The following is an 18417-nucleotide window of genomic DNA, read 5'->3' on the forward strand; positions in this document are numbered from 1 at the left end:
AGTTAAGGTAAATTAAGCTAAAAAACCTGCATAGTTCGCCTTTAAGATGTATCATGTTGGACATTGCATTACAAATGTATCAAAGTCATTTTAATGTTTATTGCACCTATTTGCAAACCTTTTACTCATTTATTTGTGTCCACAATCCAGAATAAATATTACGTAAGGACACAAATGGGACTCTGTTGACAATAACAAAGCAGCAGCCAACAGATGTTATGGATAGACACAAAACCTCCTCCAAATAATGGATGAATAATGGATGGAATTGAACAGTATTCAGCCAGTTGTTTTGCTTTCACTTTTGTTAATCCAACTATCCCGAGAACCCGAGTGACCAGTCTACTGTATGTACAGTACATGCAAACACACACACACACACACACACACACACACACACACACACTAGCACATATGCATATACACACACACAAACAAATACAAACACATTTTCACTCACACAACAGTGTTCATCTTCAGGACAGAAATTTAGAAATAGACCAATAGCATTACTAACATCTTGAGCTCATTAAGTCAGATCCTATTTCTCTGCCCACAACAACTCCCACTCATGTTGCTGTGGGCTCTGCTCTGGGGAGCATAGGAGCATGCCTTGTGAGTTCTCTGGATGCCAGCTCTGGTCCTCCACTGCGCTAGCTGCTCATTTGTATGCTCCACGCAGGGCAGGGCGACACACGCACCGGGAAAGCTGCCATCCCAGATGGGTCATGGAAGGAGTCAGAATGTACAGCTGAGCATGTCGGTATCCTCTCTCTCTCTCTCTCTCTCTCTCTCTCTCTCTCTCTCTCTCTCTCTCTCTCTCTCTCTCACTCACTCTCTCTCTTTCTTGCTCTCTCTCTCTCTCACACACACACATACACATACCTTATGTACATATCGACTATATTATATATATATATATATATATATATATATATATATATATATATATATATATATATATCAAGAGCTATATATCAAGCAATGCTATAAATCCATTTTAGTTAATTGTGTATTTCAGGTCAATAAAATATCAATGCAAATACAAATCAATACAACATTAAATAACAACTAGATGTACCGCAGAGCGGTACAAAATATGACCGCCGCCCAGTCCAGCACATGTTTTCCAAAAAAATAAGTCATGCTGAAAGGCATATATAATTCTAACTGTCTCACTGAATTGCATTATGCACACTCAATTCTCACTGGTATCTGCTAGACAACAAGTACCAAAACATGATTAGTTCATAGATTTCACATGTAATATACATTTTATACAACCCCACCCCCATCTTGCCTGTTCATAATGCTGAGAAATTCTTGAATTGTGTGCATGTACATGTTTATGTTTATGTGTGTGTGGGTGTGTGGGTGGGTGGGTGTGCGTGCATGTGCATGTGCTTGTGTGTTTGCCTGTTTATGTGCCTGTGTGTGTGCATGTGCATGCATGCGTATATATGTCTACTATGTGAGTATGTGTCATACGTAGGATTACTGTGAATGTTTGTGTGTGCGTGTGTATCTGTTTATGCACATGTGTGCATATGGAATGGGTTTACATGACCCCTGGAGGCAAACATACGCAAAAAATTGGTCATCCTAGGCCCTAGGCCCACACCAGCGGGGGGGCTACAGATCAAAACGAAAAGCGATGGTTCCATCCTATCCATGTGGGGTTACATACCCACCAAGTTTCGTGTACCCCGGTCTTTCAGTGTCCCGGGAATCCTTGTTGGTGTACGGTCACTAAATGTACACATAAATTATTTTGTTGTAAGGCCCCCCATGACTGAAAGTCCACGAAACTTGGCATGCATTCGGAGGGTGTCATAATGATCCTACACTTTCAATTTCGTGCAGTTTTGACCATGTCAGCCAGAGATATTGTGATGAAAACACCTAAAGTTTTGCTTTTTAATTTTTAACTAGGTGGCGCTATACATGAAATAAGTGGTAATGGGATAGGTTGACATGCCTCCTTAAGACCAACATACAAAAAAAAGGTGGACCCCCAGGCCCTACGGTTCTCGAGATATTCACAGAAAACTGTCTCCGGCCACCTACAGGCCAGTTGGTGTATAGTAACATAAATTAATTGGCACGAAACTTGGCATGCATTCAGAGGGTGTCATAATGATCCTACACTTCCAATTTCGTGCAGTTTTGACTATGTTAGGTCACAGATACCTGCGATTACAACACCTCATTTTTACTTTTTTGTGTTTAACTAGGTGGCGCTATACATGAAATGAGTGGTTATGGAATGGGTTGACATGGCCCTTTGAGATCAACATACAAAAAAAAATGGTCCTCCTAAACCCTACGGTTCTCGAGATATTCACAGAAAACTGTGTCTGCCCTACCCTCCTTTCGGGGGGTCCAGTCCAGCGGGGGGGCTACAGATCAAAACGAAAACAGGAGGTTCCATGCTATCCATGTGGGGTTACATGCCCACCAAGTTTCGTGTACCCCGGTCCTACAGTGTCCCGGGAATCCTTGACGGAAATTTGGACATGCGGAAAAAAAAAAAAAAAAAAAAAAAAAAACTGACTAAACCTATATGACCGCCGCTTCGCTGCGCGGCGGTCATAATAACCCAGTTACAGTTCCACTGAAACTACTTGGAAAACAAAATGATATATATATATATATATATATATATATTTATGAAAATGCATTAAAACATACTGTATATGTGTGTGTGTCACTGTGTGTGTGTGTGTGTGTGTGTGTGTGTGTGTATGTGTCTATGATGTACGTACTGTGTACGGTGTACACACACACACACACACACACACACACACACACACACACACACACAGGATTTGCCCACTTCTTCTGGCAGTTTCATCAGTGCAATCTCGACTTCTTGATCATTTGAGCCCACTTTGCTCTATCAAAGGAGAGCCACATCTGTCAAATATAAATATGAGATATGGGGACAAACGTGGAACAGTGATCACTTCTGTCTTCCCTCACTTACACTCTCTCTCTACATCTCCTCCCTCTTTCTCTCTCCCTCTGCCTCTATAATCTTTCTCTCTCCCATTTTCTGTCAACTTCCCTACCCATTTTTTTCTTCCTCTGTACTCTCATCCTCTATTTACTCCCTCTCCCTCTCTCTCTCTCTTTCTCCGTCTTTGTGGAACCTGCTGCTCAGTCACATGTTGCTCCATGGTGGGCCTTTGCTCCTCTGCCTCACGACCCATGGGGCAAGGCTCACAGTAGGCTCTGTTGTTCTGCCTCTGGCTCGACTGCTCAGCTGAGGGCTATATTAACAAACAAATATGTTCTGTTTCACTGTGTTAGCCCTCTCACTCGCTCAGAGGTATCTAAGGGTTACACATTTCCTACTGCTGATATTTTTATCTTGTTTTATTTTATGCCTATGTTGTTCACATTTATCAGTATTTTTTTGTATATTCTTTTCAAATGTTTCCATCCATTTCGCTGTTACCCTCTACCTTCCTATCTCTCTCACTCTTTCCCTCTGACCTGTCTTTCACATACACACAGTCACAGACAAGTCACAGAACTAGCCCCCCATTTCCTCCTTCATTGTCCCTTAATATGAATGAATATGCCTCCATTCATGTCATTTCTCTTTGACTCCCGTTACCCTCATCTTCCTTGGTGTGCTAAGTGATAGCATATCAGTATTTCTCATCCCAAAGTGTGGGTTCAGCACCAAAAATGAGATCACAACAATCAGAAGTTATAGATTTGGATAATGGATGGATGGATAGGTTCCAAATCTAGAAAAGTTGCACTAAGTTCCAAATCTTAACATAAAAAGGCAAACCTACTAAAAAAGACTATTGCTTTATTGTATGTATAGATAAATAAATGCACAAGTAGAATTACAATAGAAAGTGGTCCAGCCAAACTAACCTGCATTCTATAATATAATTGGACTATTATGCCTGGGAGGCCCAAGAATATTTGCACATTAAGACAAATTCTCAAAAGAATCTGTTAAACATAGATGTTTTTTTTTCTGAGCAATCTTTGCAATCATTTTGCATTACCTCACAATAGTGTTGCACCACTACCATGACCCTTATGATGCTCAATAGCATCATAGCTCTGTACAGATGAATTTATTTGAAATATAAAAGGAATCCTTTATGGAATTGTCAATATTGGTCAGTGCATCTGCACTAAGGCTGACAATACATGGTTGTTTAACCTTGCATGTCCATGAGGGAAAAATAATAATAATAACCTGCACCATATGGATGCATTGTATTTACCTGCACCATTATTCTGTTGCAGCACAAAAAACATCTCCCTACTCTCCCTTCTTGACAGGAAAACAGTGCAGAGATATTGCAAAATAGAGGCTGGCCTTCAGCAGACAGATGAACTACTACAGTCTGTCTTCTCTGTCTCTGTCCTGCTTTGACACTAAAGACGTGGTGCCATTATCTATTCCCTCTGGAAAGCCCATATTAAGCCCTCTACCCGGTCCTGTGACTAGAGGTTCGGCCACTTTAGGTAATCTGCCCAGTCTTTGTCAGTCCACTGTAATCCACCAGAACATCAGGGAAATCTGAGCAGAAAAGTAGAAATGTGCCAGTAGAAAAACCTCTGCTGAAAACAGAAAGAACTCTGTGTTAGCTCAGTGCTTAAGATGTGTGACCAAATGTAACTGAGTTAATTCCTCATTGCTTGTTGACAATGAATCATTTTCATGTCTTACTATTTTTTTTTGCAATGGTGAGCACTGCGACAATGCAAACATGAATCCTATGGAACACAACACACATCCTACCTCAGACTTCCAGTTCTGATTTCTTTACCAGTCACTCAGTGAACATGGGAGTGAAGATCATTAGAGAAACCCAATATAGTGGGAGCTGCCCGTGTGGACTGAAAGAAGACCACTGTACGTGAGTACAGTCTCTTTCCCGCTGGTACACAGATGGGCATTTGTTTATGAGATGAAGGGCATCTCTAGGGAGACAGGGTTTGAATTGGTTTCAGGGGGCTAAAGTTACCATTTAAAGTTGTTGTACTCAGTAGAGATTGCTACCTTGGCTCATCAAACAGTGTCTGAAATCCAAATTTCTTCCTGTTGTTGGGATGGATTCTTCATGCCTAAATTTGTTGACAGAGATTTGGCTGATAGGCCTATAGGATCAACAATTTCTACCAATACAAAAATATTAGTTTTAATGTTTATTAGCGAAATATGTATTTACCACACTCTAGAATGAATTTAGATAGATAGTATATATCTATCTATCTATCTATCTATCTAAATTCATTCTAGGGTGTGGAAAATACATATTTGGCTAACTAATATTTTTGTATTGGTAGAAATTGTTGATCCTATAGGCCTATCAGCCAGATCTCTGTCAACAAGAGATTTATTCAACTGACCTTAACCTATTGACAGTGTGAACAATTAGTCACCAGAATCTTAAATATGCTGAATTCAGCTATTAGATGTAGGACGACCCTATAACTGATATCTCCACCTTGTCATACAGCAAAATGTTACTATTATATTGAGACACTTTCGAATGGAAATTCTTCCGAATTCTCACACGTATGGGGGTGTGACGTCACGAGGCTGAAGCCTCGAAAGGAGCCTCGGCTCCGCTAGCGCACATTTGAACACCTGTGCAGCCGCTCTTCTCAACCTTTCCGTTGTGCGAGAGGGAACGATATTAGTTCGTGGGTGCTGGTGAACAGGCAGTGATCCCTGAAACAATGATTCGCCCGCTCCAAGATTTCGCAGAATAAGGTGAGATGTGACAATATGAAGACTTTATATCAACTTATAAGTTGTGATTGAATGCTTCAATCGTTTGTTATGTTTGTTGTTGTTTACTGATTTTCCGTGCGATATTTTGACATAATTATGTTTCTAGAATGGATGTCCATTTTCAGTTCATGGAAGCTTAGTTGATGAACTTTCATGTAGCTTACAAGAAATATATACTGGTAGGCTACAAGAACGATTCTTGTATATCAATAGACAACCACTAACCAACTAACGATCGGTTTGTTGTTGATTTGACAGATTGTTGGAGTGAGACCTTAAGATGCCATTGTTCTGAACTTTTGAGTGCGCTATTATAGCCTACTCCATGGAATAACTTTAGAGACTGTTTCTTCCACTAAGATAATATTCCACTATAATGCAAATGCGTAAACATTTGCCTTTGTTTCTGAAGTAGTAAAGCCTTTGACTTGTTTCAAGGATCTACCAAGGATCTACCAATATCTGAACAAATTGAACTCCATGTGTGTGTTTTTTTCCTGATTTGTATGCATTTTGTGCATAATGTCTTCTTGCCAATGTCTTTCCTTGAGAAAAAACACAGAACTCCTTATCAGGGGTGTCTGGAATATTACTGTTTTTATAGCTTTTCTTAGCTCCTATTTTCCCACCCCTCCCTTGCTGCACCTGCACTCTTTTTTACCCACCCTTCCATCTCTGTGCTTCAACCTTTACTCTACTTCATTATCTATTCCTCAGCTCCTCGATATCCAGTACTGTATCTTATCTTATCAACAATCTTATAATGTGTTATTCCTTATCTACAGCCTGATTTTAGCTGTGTCTCTTTCTCTCTCTAACTTTCTTACTCCATCACTGTCTTACTATGTTCATTTATGTGATAACCCACCCTCTTACAGTCTCTTTCTTGCAAATACACAAACACCCAAACACAGGTATGCACATGAGCATTTACCCCTGTTCTCTGACACAAACAAACACACACACACACACACACACACACACACACACACACACATACACACACACACACACACACACACACACACGTGCCTAATGCATACATGACTTTGATCCAATCATTTCTTATTTGGCTGTTTCCTCAGGCTGTCTAACCTTTGACTTCTACGAGCAGTAGTGGAAGAGAGGAGAGAATAATGAGCTGGGGTACCTTGTACACCCAGCTGGCCGGTGTCAACCGCCAGTCCACCAGCTTGGGTAAGGTCTGGCTCTCCGTGGTCTTCATCTTCCGCGTCACCATCCTGGCCCTGGCAGCCGAGGCAGTGTGGGGCGATGAGCAGTCTGACTTCACGTGCAACACGCTGCAGCCAGGCTGCGAGAATGTCTGCTATGACCACTTCTTCCCCATTTCTCATGTGCGCCTCTGGTGCCTGCAGCTGGTGTTCACATCCACGCCGCCCCTGCTGGTGGCCATGCACGTAGCCTATCGCAAACGCACTGACAAGCGGCGTGTGTTCCTCCGCAACAAGAAGACAACGGCTGGCGTCTCCTCTGCCCACACCAAGCAACAGGAGGAGCAGCTGGAGATCATCCGGCAGCAGCGGCTGCCCATTGCAGGGACACTGTGGTGGACGTATGCCCTCAGCCTGGTCTTCAGACTGTTGTTCGAGGCGGCATTCGTTTATGCACTGTACGCCATCTATGGAAGCTTTTGGATCCCTCGACTGGTGCAGTGTGAGCAGTGGCCCTGCCCCAACGAGGTGGACTGCTTTGTGTCACGGCCCACTGAGAAGACGGTGTTCACCATGTTCATGGCGGCGGCGTCGGGTGCGTGCATGGTGCTCAATGCGGCCGAGCTCACCTACCTCGTGGCCAAAGTGCTGGTGAGTTGCCCCCGTCCGGGCACCAGGAAAGGTGCCGGCTCCTCCGTCACCAGCAACTGCTCGCCCAAAAACAAAGGACTGCTGCAGAACCAGACAAATGAGTCCTTGCTGTCCTCTGTGTCCTCCATGGCATCCAGTGCCAAGGCTGTGTGAGCATTGTGCCATACACACACACACACACAGTCACACACTGATGTACATACAGCCACACCAGTGCACACCTGTGCACCATATATGGGAAGCTGGATTACAAACCTCACAAAACACTCACAAAAGTGAAAGCTTGATCCCATAGGAAATGATAGAAGGGTAATGAATATTAATCTCAATAGATGTCAACACAATGTGTCATAGATCAGTAGGGTAAAGTATAGCACAAATATTAGATTTCAGATTAACATTTTATTTGATGTTGTCATGTCCTCTAAGACAGGGGTTCCCAAACTTTTCAACCCGCGACCCCCAAAATAACCGTGCCAGAGACTGGCGACCCCCACTATCCCTGGATGTGACTCAAAAAATAAAATAAAATGTGCGCACCGGCCATACGCACTAGGCTTATCCAAACACGGGCTTAACGACAACACAAAAGAACAGAGCAGCCTGTTATGATTTTACATATAGAACTTTACTATATGATAAAAAGGAGAATACCTTAGTCAAAAAATAATATCCATGAGTGCACATTATTGCTGTCATATGCAAACGTAACTTTGAAACATTACTTTAATTTCCATTTTAAAGCAACACCAAACCACTTTTCCTGTCGCACGCACGCTTTTTTATCCAGCACTGGCTTTGGAAATAACGATGTCTACAGACAAGGTAGAGTACGTTGCATGATTTTATGAAAGTATAATGTATTGCGACATCAGAAGCAAGTGAAATTTGTAGTTTCTTATGTCTCATTCCATCGAACTACAGATCCGCTACCCGATCTGGCAAACTTGCGGTTATAGCCGATAGAGGGTCGCGAAGAGAATGCAGAAGTGCCGTTCACCCTGTTACGAGTTGATGATTTTGGAAACAATATTTTAATGTACAAAAAATTATTTGGTGTTGCTTTAACAGAAGAATATCTCAGTCAGGGTAATATCCACAAACTGTTGTAAACATATGTACATTGTTACTGCGCAAATTTACATTTTGGCAACTACGTTTCAGCGTTAATCTCATCTAATGAGATGAATGCGCGCTATGCGCGGAACACAGCAAGTCCATTCTTGGTTTAATTGTGGAGACGGCCACACGGAGATCATCCTCCACATTTAGACGCGATCTGTATTTGTTTTAAATATATTTCAGTGCAAAGAACGGCGTCAGTACGTCCATCGCGGCCTTGGATAGCTGTGGATATTCCCTCTCGACTGAAATCCAGAACTCAGCAAGCGTCTTGGAATTAAAATCTGTCTTTAAAGTGCGGTCACATGACAGCTCAACCAGTGCGTCCTCCATGCCGGCCGACAGATGACTTGCGGTGGTTACAGTAAATGGTGATCTTATCCAGTCATAATTTTTCAGACTTTTATTTTTTCCAAATTTATTTGATTTATGGAAATCATTTCGCCACTTTGGGAACCCCTGCTCTAAGTGTGAAAGAAATAAGCTCTGAGTCTGGCACACACTAGCAAAGCATTAGACATATTTAGAAGTCTTATATGGGGCCACTATGCCACCTAGTGTTTGACAGAGAGAGCTAAGGAAAGGGAGAAATTTACATGTATTATATGACTTTATAGTTTATTTGGGAATTGTTTCTACATAGCATAGAACACAGAAAACAGAACATTGGTGGTTGTGAAGATGATGATGATGTAAAAACATGATGTTGAATATAGATTAGGTCATGAGAACATTGAAAGGAAAATCATTTTGATATGTACAGTAAATGACAATAAAGTCCTCCAAGTCCCCCAAGATTGAGAAATGTGTTTGGAAGCACACAATCGTTGCCTAAACAAATGTATACTCTATGTATTGCTATTTTTATTTACTGCTTGTACAGTATGCTACATTCATTTTGCTACATGATGGCGAAAAAAAAAATATGCAAATGTTTTTTTTATTGATGTTGTATTTTTTGCCTCTGTAAAATTACTCTGAAATTGAATATTACTTTGAAATGTGTTTTCTTTAGATATTTTCTCTTCAGTCAATCTGTGTCCTATTTTCTTAAGAGAGGAGAGGATTAACCTCTGTTGCTCAGGGACTATTTATTTAGCTTTTTAGTCTCTATTCACGAAAAATATCCCCCATAAAATGTAATGTATCCCCTTCTAGAATTGACATGCAGAAAATGAATGGTTCAGAATCATTAAGATGTGAAATGATCCACTAGGAAGAGGTGTGTTAGGAAATACTGTTCAGCCCATGGCACTTATCAGCAACAGTAGACAGTAGCCTATGTCTATTTTTTTCTACAGAATACGAGGAGAGAATTCAGGCTACTTAGTGGAAAGTTTTTTTTCGTTCTCATAATGTCAGAAACTCTACATCACATCTAACTTAGTTCGATATAGGATTTATACCCTGTCAGAGTTTTTTGTTTGTCTTGTCCAGTAGTGCGCACAGGTATCTAAGCAACATAAAATGAATGCTAGGAACATAATCCAGTGTTGGTCTCTGTTCAGTAGTTAGTATGCCAAAACAAATTAAGCAATCAGATCCCATCTACTCTAATTTTGCCGTCACGAATTTTATCCAGTTCCTCCCGCGCGAGTATTGGAGCCCCCCGGTGAAACCATGCATATTATTTGAAGCCCCACTGATGAATTTTGGAAGTTGACAGGGGCGTGGCGTGCACCCGTGCAGGGGAACCACTGTATGAATTCACTCATGCATGGTCACCCAATGTGACACACGGGATGGCCGGGAACAGGAGGCAGCTGCGCTTCGCGGAAGCCCATCTCCAAGTTCAAATCGCCTCAATAAACTAGCTGGCCCCCTGATAGCTCCAACGTGCGGAGAAGACTACGAGTTGGACAAAAAGTTTGGCAGGCTGATTTCAAAAGGACTTTGGTAAGCTGACAAAGCTACAAGGATTTTGGGAATGGGTGGAGAGGGGAGGGCTCTTGCAACATAGGGAGGTCTGTATGATATCCAACGCACTCAAAACATGGCATCTGTGGCGGCCGGATATTGCTTTCAGTGGCAAAGGCTGAAACCCTCACCATAAGGTATGATGATGAGGGCCAAGTGCCTGTGATGGCATCTAGTGTATGAGTGGATCTTCTGTGTGTGTTCAAGCCTAGTCAGTCATGACAGCCTATTTACAACAGTAATTATACAATAAGCAAATTTGCAATCATGTTTATAGTACAAAGTTATAAAGCCCATTAAATTAGTGTAACAAATAAAACAAAAGCTGTGACACAATACCAATGATGCCTCAATGGATTGTGCCAGCGGGCACAAAGAAAATCTGGCACCATCTCTATTGTCAGGGCTTACATACAGTTTGTCATCGCGTCAAAACGTCTCTAGAGCAAACACATAGCCTACCTTGTTTAATGGGTATGAAATACAATAGAGGAACTGGATGATTATTGCTAGAATATATTTATCATGTAGTCTAGTTGTTCTCTGACAACAATTTGCGGCTTTAGCCAATAAAAAGTTCTAGCGTAATGCCTTGCACTAGTAGTTTTAGATATAGGAAGACGTGACTAAGAATACAAATAAGAATAAGAATATTTGTTTACATAATTTAAAGCCGCAAATTTCATGCGCCAAATTACACGAACGTTAGGCTACAAAGTAATGTGATACTTTAAACAGCACTTTAATTATGTTATATGTGTTTTGTTTGTTTCAATATGACTTGGAAAAAGTTCGAATTAGGCTATATTGCGCACTGATGCCATTCAGCTCAAAGTGCACATTAGTCAATACTGCGAAATATTTCCCCTCATCAGCATTTCGAGTTCTGATGAGACAAGCAATCGCCACGGGTGGACCAACTGGTCTGTTAGCCTAAATGTACACGGTGCAAATATGTAGGCTACTTATTACAGCATCCACCCCATGTAAAAGAGTACATGTGTACTAATGTGTTAAATTATACTGACATATTCTGCACTGAACCCTTAAACAACGGAAACTTTAACAAATTCGCCTGTTCCTAAAGCAATAAAAGGGAGGGGGGGTACAGTAACAGTAGACTACACGAAACTGTAGCATAAGTCATCACATTCGTCAGTGTTCAGTCATCTGAAGTATACGAAGAGGTAGACTATTAAACAATAATGTTTTATTGGCATTCAAATTAGTATTACAGTGAGAGCAGACAGGAGTGACAACCTTGATAATCTGAAAAGTCAGACTACAAATGTAATGTTTTCATCTACAGGTTTAAATATCGAGCCCTAGTCGATGGATTTATTACTTTCGCCCCCACACCAATTTAGTGACTGAATTCTCTCTCCTCTCAGGCCATATGAATTCTTCCTTTTCGATTTTGTTGGCAGTGAATCCGCCCCCTTTTCTTTTTTGCTTTGGTTTGCGGTGGTGTGATTCGTGTGCATTAAATGGCTGCCACACTGCTGGTAGGCTAATCCTCCTAATAATAAATGGAATAAATTAGCCACGTTTGATGAGTTTTTTTTTTTTTTGTAGTTTTGTCTGAATTTTATAGAGGCCCATATTTACAGTAGCCTAAGCCAAACCCATTGTCGTTAACAATTTGGGAAGATGCCTTTATTTTCGTTTTGCATTTGGAAATAGACATTCTCTGTAAGGATTTGACTGTAACTAAAGTTTGTTTGAAGGTAATATCAAGATATTTAATGAAGACATTTAATGTTTGTTTCAATGTTTTGATGTGATCTTTAGCTGGCTATTTACCAACAGTAGGCTACTGTGTTGTTAGGGAATACAGAATTTAGGCAGTCAGTTCTTGGAAGCAGTCATTCCTGGCATGGCAGCTATTTCTGGAATATGGTCATCACAATTCTATCAACACCTCCTCGTTAATACTGGAATAAATATCTCATTTGATTGATTTTTTTCACATCCTTCCCTGAGGTGCATACAGGGTAGGCTAATTGATGACAGTGATATGTGTAGCTGCCCTGCAGATTTGTCTCAATTGCAATAACAGTATAAGCCAAAACAGCATAAGACACTGTGAACTATCTAATGACATAACAAAGACTTGTGTGTGCAAATCTGGTATTTGCCATCATATGATGTATCTGCTATGAAATGTCTGCTATGTGCTTTTAAAATAAACACAATGATCTGCTATCTGCACCATTTTACCTGTCTAAATGAGGCTTGATTTGTTTGTGTTTCAGTCTGGGGCGTGTTTCCCAAAACCATAGTTGCTATCTAAGTTAGCAACTTTGTTGGTTAGCAACTATGAATTTGGGAAACGCACCCCTGGTTGTTGGTGGTTTTATCCCAGAATGAGCTGAGATAAAGGAGTGTGTTGGAGGGTGGAAAGGCAACTCCTGGCAATTAACAATGTAGTGATCATTGATGATGGGTTTGATGCTTTGTTCATTTCTTATACAATTTCTGCAGTGTACTTATGCATAAAGTGTTTGAGAGACAAGTGGTTTGGCTGTTACCATGGTGTTTAATGTAGTTATTGAATGGTATTCCTCTTTCTCTCTCATATTTCCCTCTTCTTTCTCTTTCTCTTTTTCTTGTGATCTTCTTGTCTTCCTCTGTTTTGTCTTCCTCCTCCTTCTGGTTCTGGTTGTGAGCTGTCCATTCACCTCAACCCCTGTACTTCTTCCTCAGGCTAGAAATCGTGAAGCATGGGTGACTGGAGCTTTCTGGGGCGTCTGTTGGAGAACGCGCAGGAGCACTCAACGGTCATCGGCAAGGTGTGGCTGACCGTCCTCTTCATCTTCCGGATTCTGGTGCTGGGGGCCGCCGCCGAGGAGGTGTGGGGTGACGAGCAGTCGGACTTCACCTGCAACACACAACAGCCCGGTTGCGAGAACGTCTGCTATGACGAGGCCTTCCCCATTTCGCACATTCGCTTCTGGGTGCTACAGATCATCTTCGTGTCCACGCCGACGCTCATCTACCTGGGACACGTCCTTCACATTGTCCGCATGGAGGAGAAAAGGAAAGAGAAGGAGGAGGAGATGCGCAAGGCTCTCCGCTTCCAGGAAGAGAAAGATCTCTACAGGAACGGCGGCGAAGGTGGAGGAGGTGGCGGTGGCGGAGGTGGGAAAAAGGAGAAGCCCCCAATTCGTGACGAGCATGGAAAGATTCGTATCCGGGGGGCTCTGCTCCGCACCTACATCTTCAACATCATCTTCAAAACCCTGTTTGAGGTGGGCTTCATCCTGGGCCAGTACTTTCTCTACGGTTTCCAGCTTAGGCCCCTGTACAAGTGTGCTCGATGGCCTTGCCCAAACTCAGTAGACTGCTTCATCTCCAGGCCCACGGAAAAGACCATTTTTATTATTTTCATGCTTGTGGTGGCTTGCGTGTCCCTTTTGTTGAACCTCTTAGAGATCTACCACCTGGGCTGGAAGAAAGTCAAGCAGGGCATGACCAATGAGTTTGTACCAGAGCGTGAGTTGGTGGGCGATGAGACCAGGGAGACTGACAATGTGACAGTCCTGCCCGAGACTCGAGCGTCCGCTCCCATCCCCAACCACCCGCCCAACTACACAGACCTGACTGTCGCAGGAAGAGGCGCCTTCATGCCGCCAACCCACTCCATGGCCCTTGTGGCCACCCCTGAGGCAGAGCACAAGTCAGACCCTCTCCACGACCCCCTCCACTCCTCCATGTTCTCCAGCAATAACAGCAACAACTACCGGCTACCTGTGGGGCAGAATTGGGCCAACATGGCCGCCGAGCTGCAGTCTAGTGAAGCCAAGCCGTGCACCCCTTGCTTGTCCTCCTCCTCCTCTTCGTGCTCTCTGAGTAACATGGCTCACCCCAAGGAGCCCCCCCTGGCCTCCTCTGGCGTGATGACTGATGGCGATGCTGATGGCGATGAATCCAGCAGAGGGGGGAAGAGTGATGCTGGTCGCGACATCACAACTACCACAGTGGAGATGCATGAACCGCCAGTGGTCCCGACCGATGTCCGCAGGCTAAGCAGGGCGAGTAAGACCAGCAGCATCAGAGCCAGGCCCGATGACCTCGCTGTCTAGCCCTCCCACTCCCCCTTCCCCCCCACACACACCACCCCCAAAACCTCCCCTCTTTCCCCACCCAATCACTCCCACTCAAAAAAACAAACACACATACACACACACTCACCACTCCACCACCTCTGGGGTTTTTATCGAGAGAGAGAGGAAAGTTATGAAAGTAACGAGAAGAAAAAATACAACAGAGGCGATTGAAGAAAGAAAGAGAAAAAGGACAGGTTGCTGGAAATGTGATGTTCTATGACATTAAATTCTTTTAAAATGCTAGACTATCCAAAAAAAAAAAAGAATCAGTGCAATCGGTGAGTTGTAGTGTCACCCAAGCAGAGATGATAGGCTCTGCATGTGACATACACTCACACCTATGTGTTTGAAAATGGGAGAAGCAGGTTGGCCCAGAATTGTGAAGGAAGAGACATTTTCACTAATTTGGACACTAGCACTATTATTTCTTTCTTTCTTTTTCATTTGTTTTGAATCTTTTTTCTGAGGAAGAATTTGGGAGAGGTATGCACTTCTGAGTCGTGTTTTTTTTTCTCTCTCTTTTGTTGTGATAGATCTTGAGTTTGACCCTTGTGCACTGGTGTGCCTTAGCCACCACTCTTTTAATCAGTGTTCGTCCATATCGTTTGTGAATCCCCTGGTTCATCGTTCATCATATGGTCACACGCCCCGTAAAGACCGATGCTGAATGGGACGTGCTCACACTGTGACTATGCGATCCGGAGGGAACCTTTACCCGCCGGTGTCCTGGGAGCTGGAGCAAAGGAGGAGGCTGTGGCTCTATCCCATGTTATGACAGATCCCAAGCCAAGACATGTCTTTTAGGCTTTTCGAAGGTTGTGTATGTTTGGAAATAAGGAGGTCTTGTTTCACCGTCATTAAAAGGAACAAAAAAATACATTCTTACTATCATTGCAGTTTCATCAGGGTATATTGGTATAAATATATTGCCTAAGTATAAATGAAGTGTATATATATAAATAATATACAGTCTAGGGCTATAACTAATCCCATAAACAATGATAGCGTTTGCAGTGTGTTAGAGAAGTGCAAGTCCTCCTTGTAACCAAATTCTGCAGCAGTAGACCTACAGAATTACCGCTGATATTTTGTACATAAAGGGCTAACATCTGTGTGAAGACATTGTAGATGCCATACGGACAAGGCAATAGAATGGTTTATACGTAGAACTTTTTGAGATTTATAGCAATTATCTCAGTTGTTTGTTGCTGGAGTATTTCACTGCAACCAGTAGAAATGTGAACACACAGGACTGTGCTTTTCTTTGTTATTTTAAATTCCTGCCAGGTTATACATAAGTAAAATGGCTCCCTTACAATATTATTTTCCCAAAATCAGTTGCATGACTTGATTGATTCTAATCTTTTGGATGTTTTCCACAGTCAGGATATAGCTGTCACAAGAAAATTGATCTCTGAATTGCATTGTCACAAGTGAAAATTGTCACTGTGAAACTACAACTCACTAATTCATCAAAGGCACATTTGACTGTCTTGGTGTTACTGTCCCTCACAGTCACTGCCTCTTTGATGTTATAATGCCACATGCTTTGAAGAAAAGTGAAAGCTGGGACAACTGGCTGTTGGCCCTTCAGAGCACATAATAATCATGAGTTAACTTACGGGAAGTTATAGAGACAATAACAAAAAGATAAAATGAATAAAAAAACACAATTGAGCTCTTATACGCCATCCCCTCTCACTCTTTCTCTCTCTCAGCCTTTCTTGCTGTCCCTCTCTTTCGCGCCAGAGTTTCATGAGCTCCATAGGGATGGTTGACTGAAACCAGGGCTGTGAATGTGCTTGCTGTGCACTACTGTTTTGTTGTGTTCATGCGCTGAAATGCAGAACCTGCTGTTTGCATCTGCACATTTTGAGTGCCACCCCACACCCTCAAAATCTGGTCTTACAGGTGCTCTTGTCTCAACTCTTGCTGCTGCAGGGCTCAATTCAACCAAAGAGCACTATAGAGAATCATTTGAAAATGGGCACGACATGCCTGGCCCCGCCAAGGCAGGAGATGATGTCGCAATTTATCAGAACATCAGAACATGGTAACTGAACTATCAAGTTTACATTTTATAAACCAGGTTTGTTTAATCACTTATAAATGATTGATCATTTTTGCCAAAGAGCTTTTTAAAGAACCTAGATTTGATCTTTATTGCAAAGATTTACTTTTATGTTTTCTAACTATACTATTGGATAGGTATTTAGTATTCAGTCATACAGTTCTCATAGCACCCACATAGCATTTGAAATCAAATCATCATTAATTAGGCACTATATGTGAACAGCAGCATTTAAACATATGCAAATTGCATGTAACACCATGTTTTCTTTTGATAAAATTGCTATTTTTATAAAGAAAAAGGAATAATTTAAGGGTATCGAAGGAGAATAGTTTTTGCTGTCTTTTTGGATGCTGAAACAATTTATTTGGTACAAAATGGAAAGGTCATGACTTTGCAGACCTTTCCCCTCAGTTTTGTCGTATTGAATCTTCCATTGACTTAGTAGTTTCCATTCTCTGCTATACTTCCCTGAATGTCAAGTGTAACATTGTGTTAGGTCTTTATTGCAAGCATGTGCTGTGGAATTGTCAATCCCAGTTGCCATTTGAAAATAATCAGCTACAAATCAACTGGTAGAATATTAATCAATTGTTAAGTATGACTTCACACTGTGAAGCACCCATATGAGGTGTCAAGATAGTTATCTTTAATCCTGTTTTACACCATAAAGGATGATTTTAGGTATTTTAGCTGTATCAGAGATGGGGTCTGAACTGTCACTTCACTTGGGCTGCCTGAAATGAGACTAAGTTTGCAAAACGTTAGATTTGCTAATGATCATTGATAATACTAATATTGATATTTTGAGATGGATGTAACATCATTTTGACCTATTTTATTGTGTTATAAATACACCAGTGTGTGTTTCTATGTATCTCTTTTTTTGGTTCAAAAAGTTTACATTGCAGTATGTAGATTTGCACATTTATGCCAAACAAGCTTTCTGACAGAAGCTTACACAGGTGAATTTGGAGCGTCAGGACTAGGGACAACTGATGTTAAAGGAGTCAAAACTCACATACACTGCAGTTTGTGAAATAGCATTAGTTCTTAAAGAATCCTCCAATGTTTCACTCGAATTTGCGGAATGCAGGGATGCATTATATTTGTCTTGAATCTTCCACCATTGTTTGAAATGATTACATTTGAGTTATGGCATGGAGATTTCTGTAATGTATATTGCAAATTGCATGTTTTGTAACCCCTAAGGATGGAGGACAAAGCCCATTTAATCATAGCAATTCAATCTGGCACATACCATGCAACCTCTAAGCTGAAAACATATTCAAATGATCAGTTGTTGTTTTTGTCAGATCTCTCTGACCAGTCAGGGACAATGAAACAACAGGACATTCTCGATTAAAAAAAAAAAAAAACCAGAGGCCCACTGCATTGCTGTCTTAAGAGAAGTGCCTTGTGTATAAAAAATTGTAAGATCAAGTTGATGTAAATGTTCATTTACCTCAAATGTTTACAAAACTGTAACCAAATAAATTTTTGTACCATAATTTCCTCTGGTTTGCGTGATTGTGTTTCCTTTATGTAACATTGAACTGAACTGCATACAGAATCTTTCCTGTACTTAGAGAGGGACAC

General features: G+C 41.6%; 2 protein-coding genes across 2 annotated transcripts; both read left to right on the plus strand.

Annotated features, from left to right (window-relative positions):
- The first annotated feature begins 6912 nt into the window (after window positions 1–6912).
- On the plus strand, window positions 6913–7752 carry LOC143142063 (gap junction beta-2 protein-like). Its single transcript, XM_076302742.1, has one exon. The coding sequence runs from the start codon at window positions 6913–6915 to the stop codon at window positions 7750–7752; it is 840 nt and encodes a 279-aa protein (XP_076158857.1).
- Window positions 7753–13361: 5609 nt separating this feature from the next.
- On the plus strand, window positions 13362–14723 carry LOC143142064 (gap junction alpha-3 protein-like). Its single transcript, XM_076302743.1, has one exon. The coding sequence runs from the start codon at window positions 13362–13364 to the stop codon at window positions 14721–14723; it is 1362 nt and encodes a 453-aa protein (XP_076158858.1).
- The last annotated feature ends 3694 nt before the right edge of the window (window positions 14724–18417 follow it).

This window comes from Alosa pseudoharengus, unplaced genomic scaffold, assembly GCF_046254945.1.
Source record: "Alosa pseudoharengus isolate Yale_2024_CS ecotype anadromous, Long Island Sound unplaced genomic scaffold, YU_APseudo_1.1 YU_APseudo_1.1_scf_24, whole genome shotgun sequence".
Lineage (NCBI taxonomy): Eukaryota > Metazoa > Chordata > Actinopteri > Clupeiformes > Clupeidae > Alosa > Alosa pseudoharengus.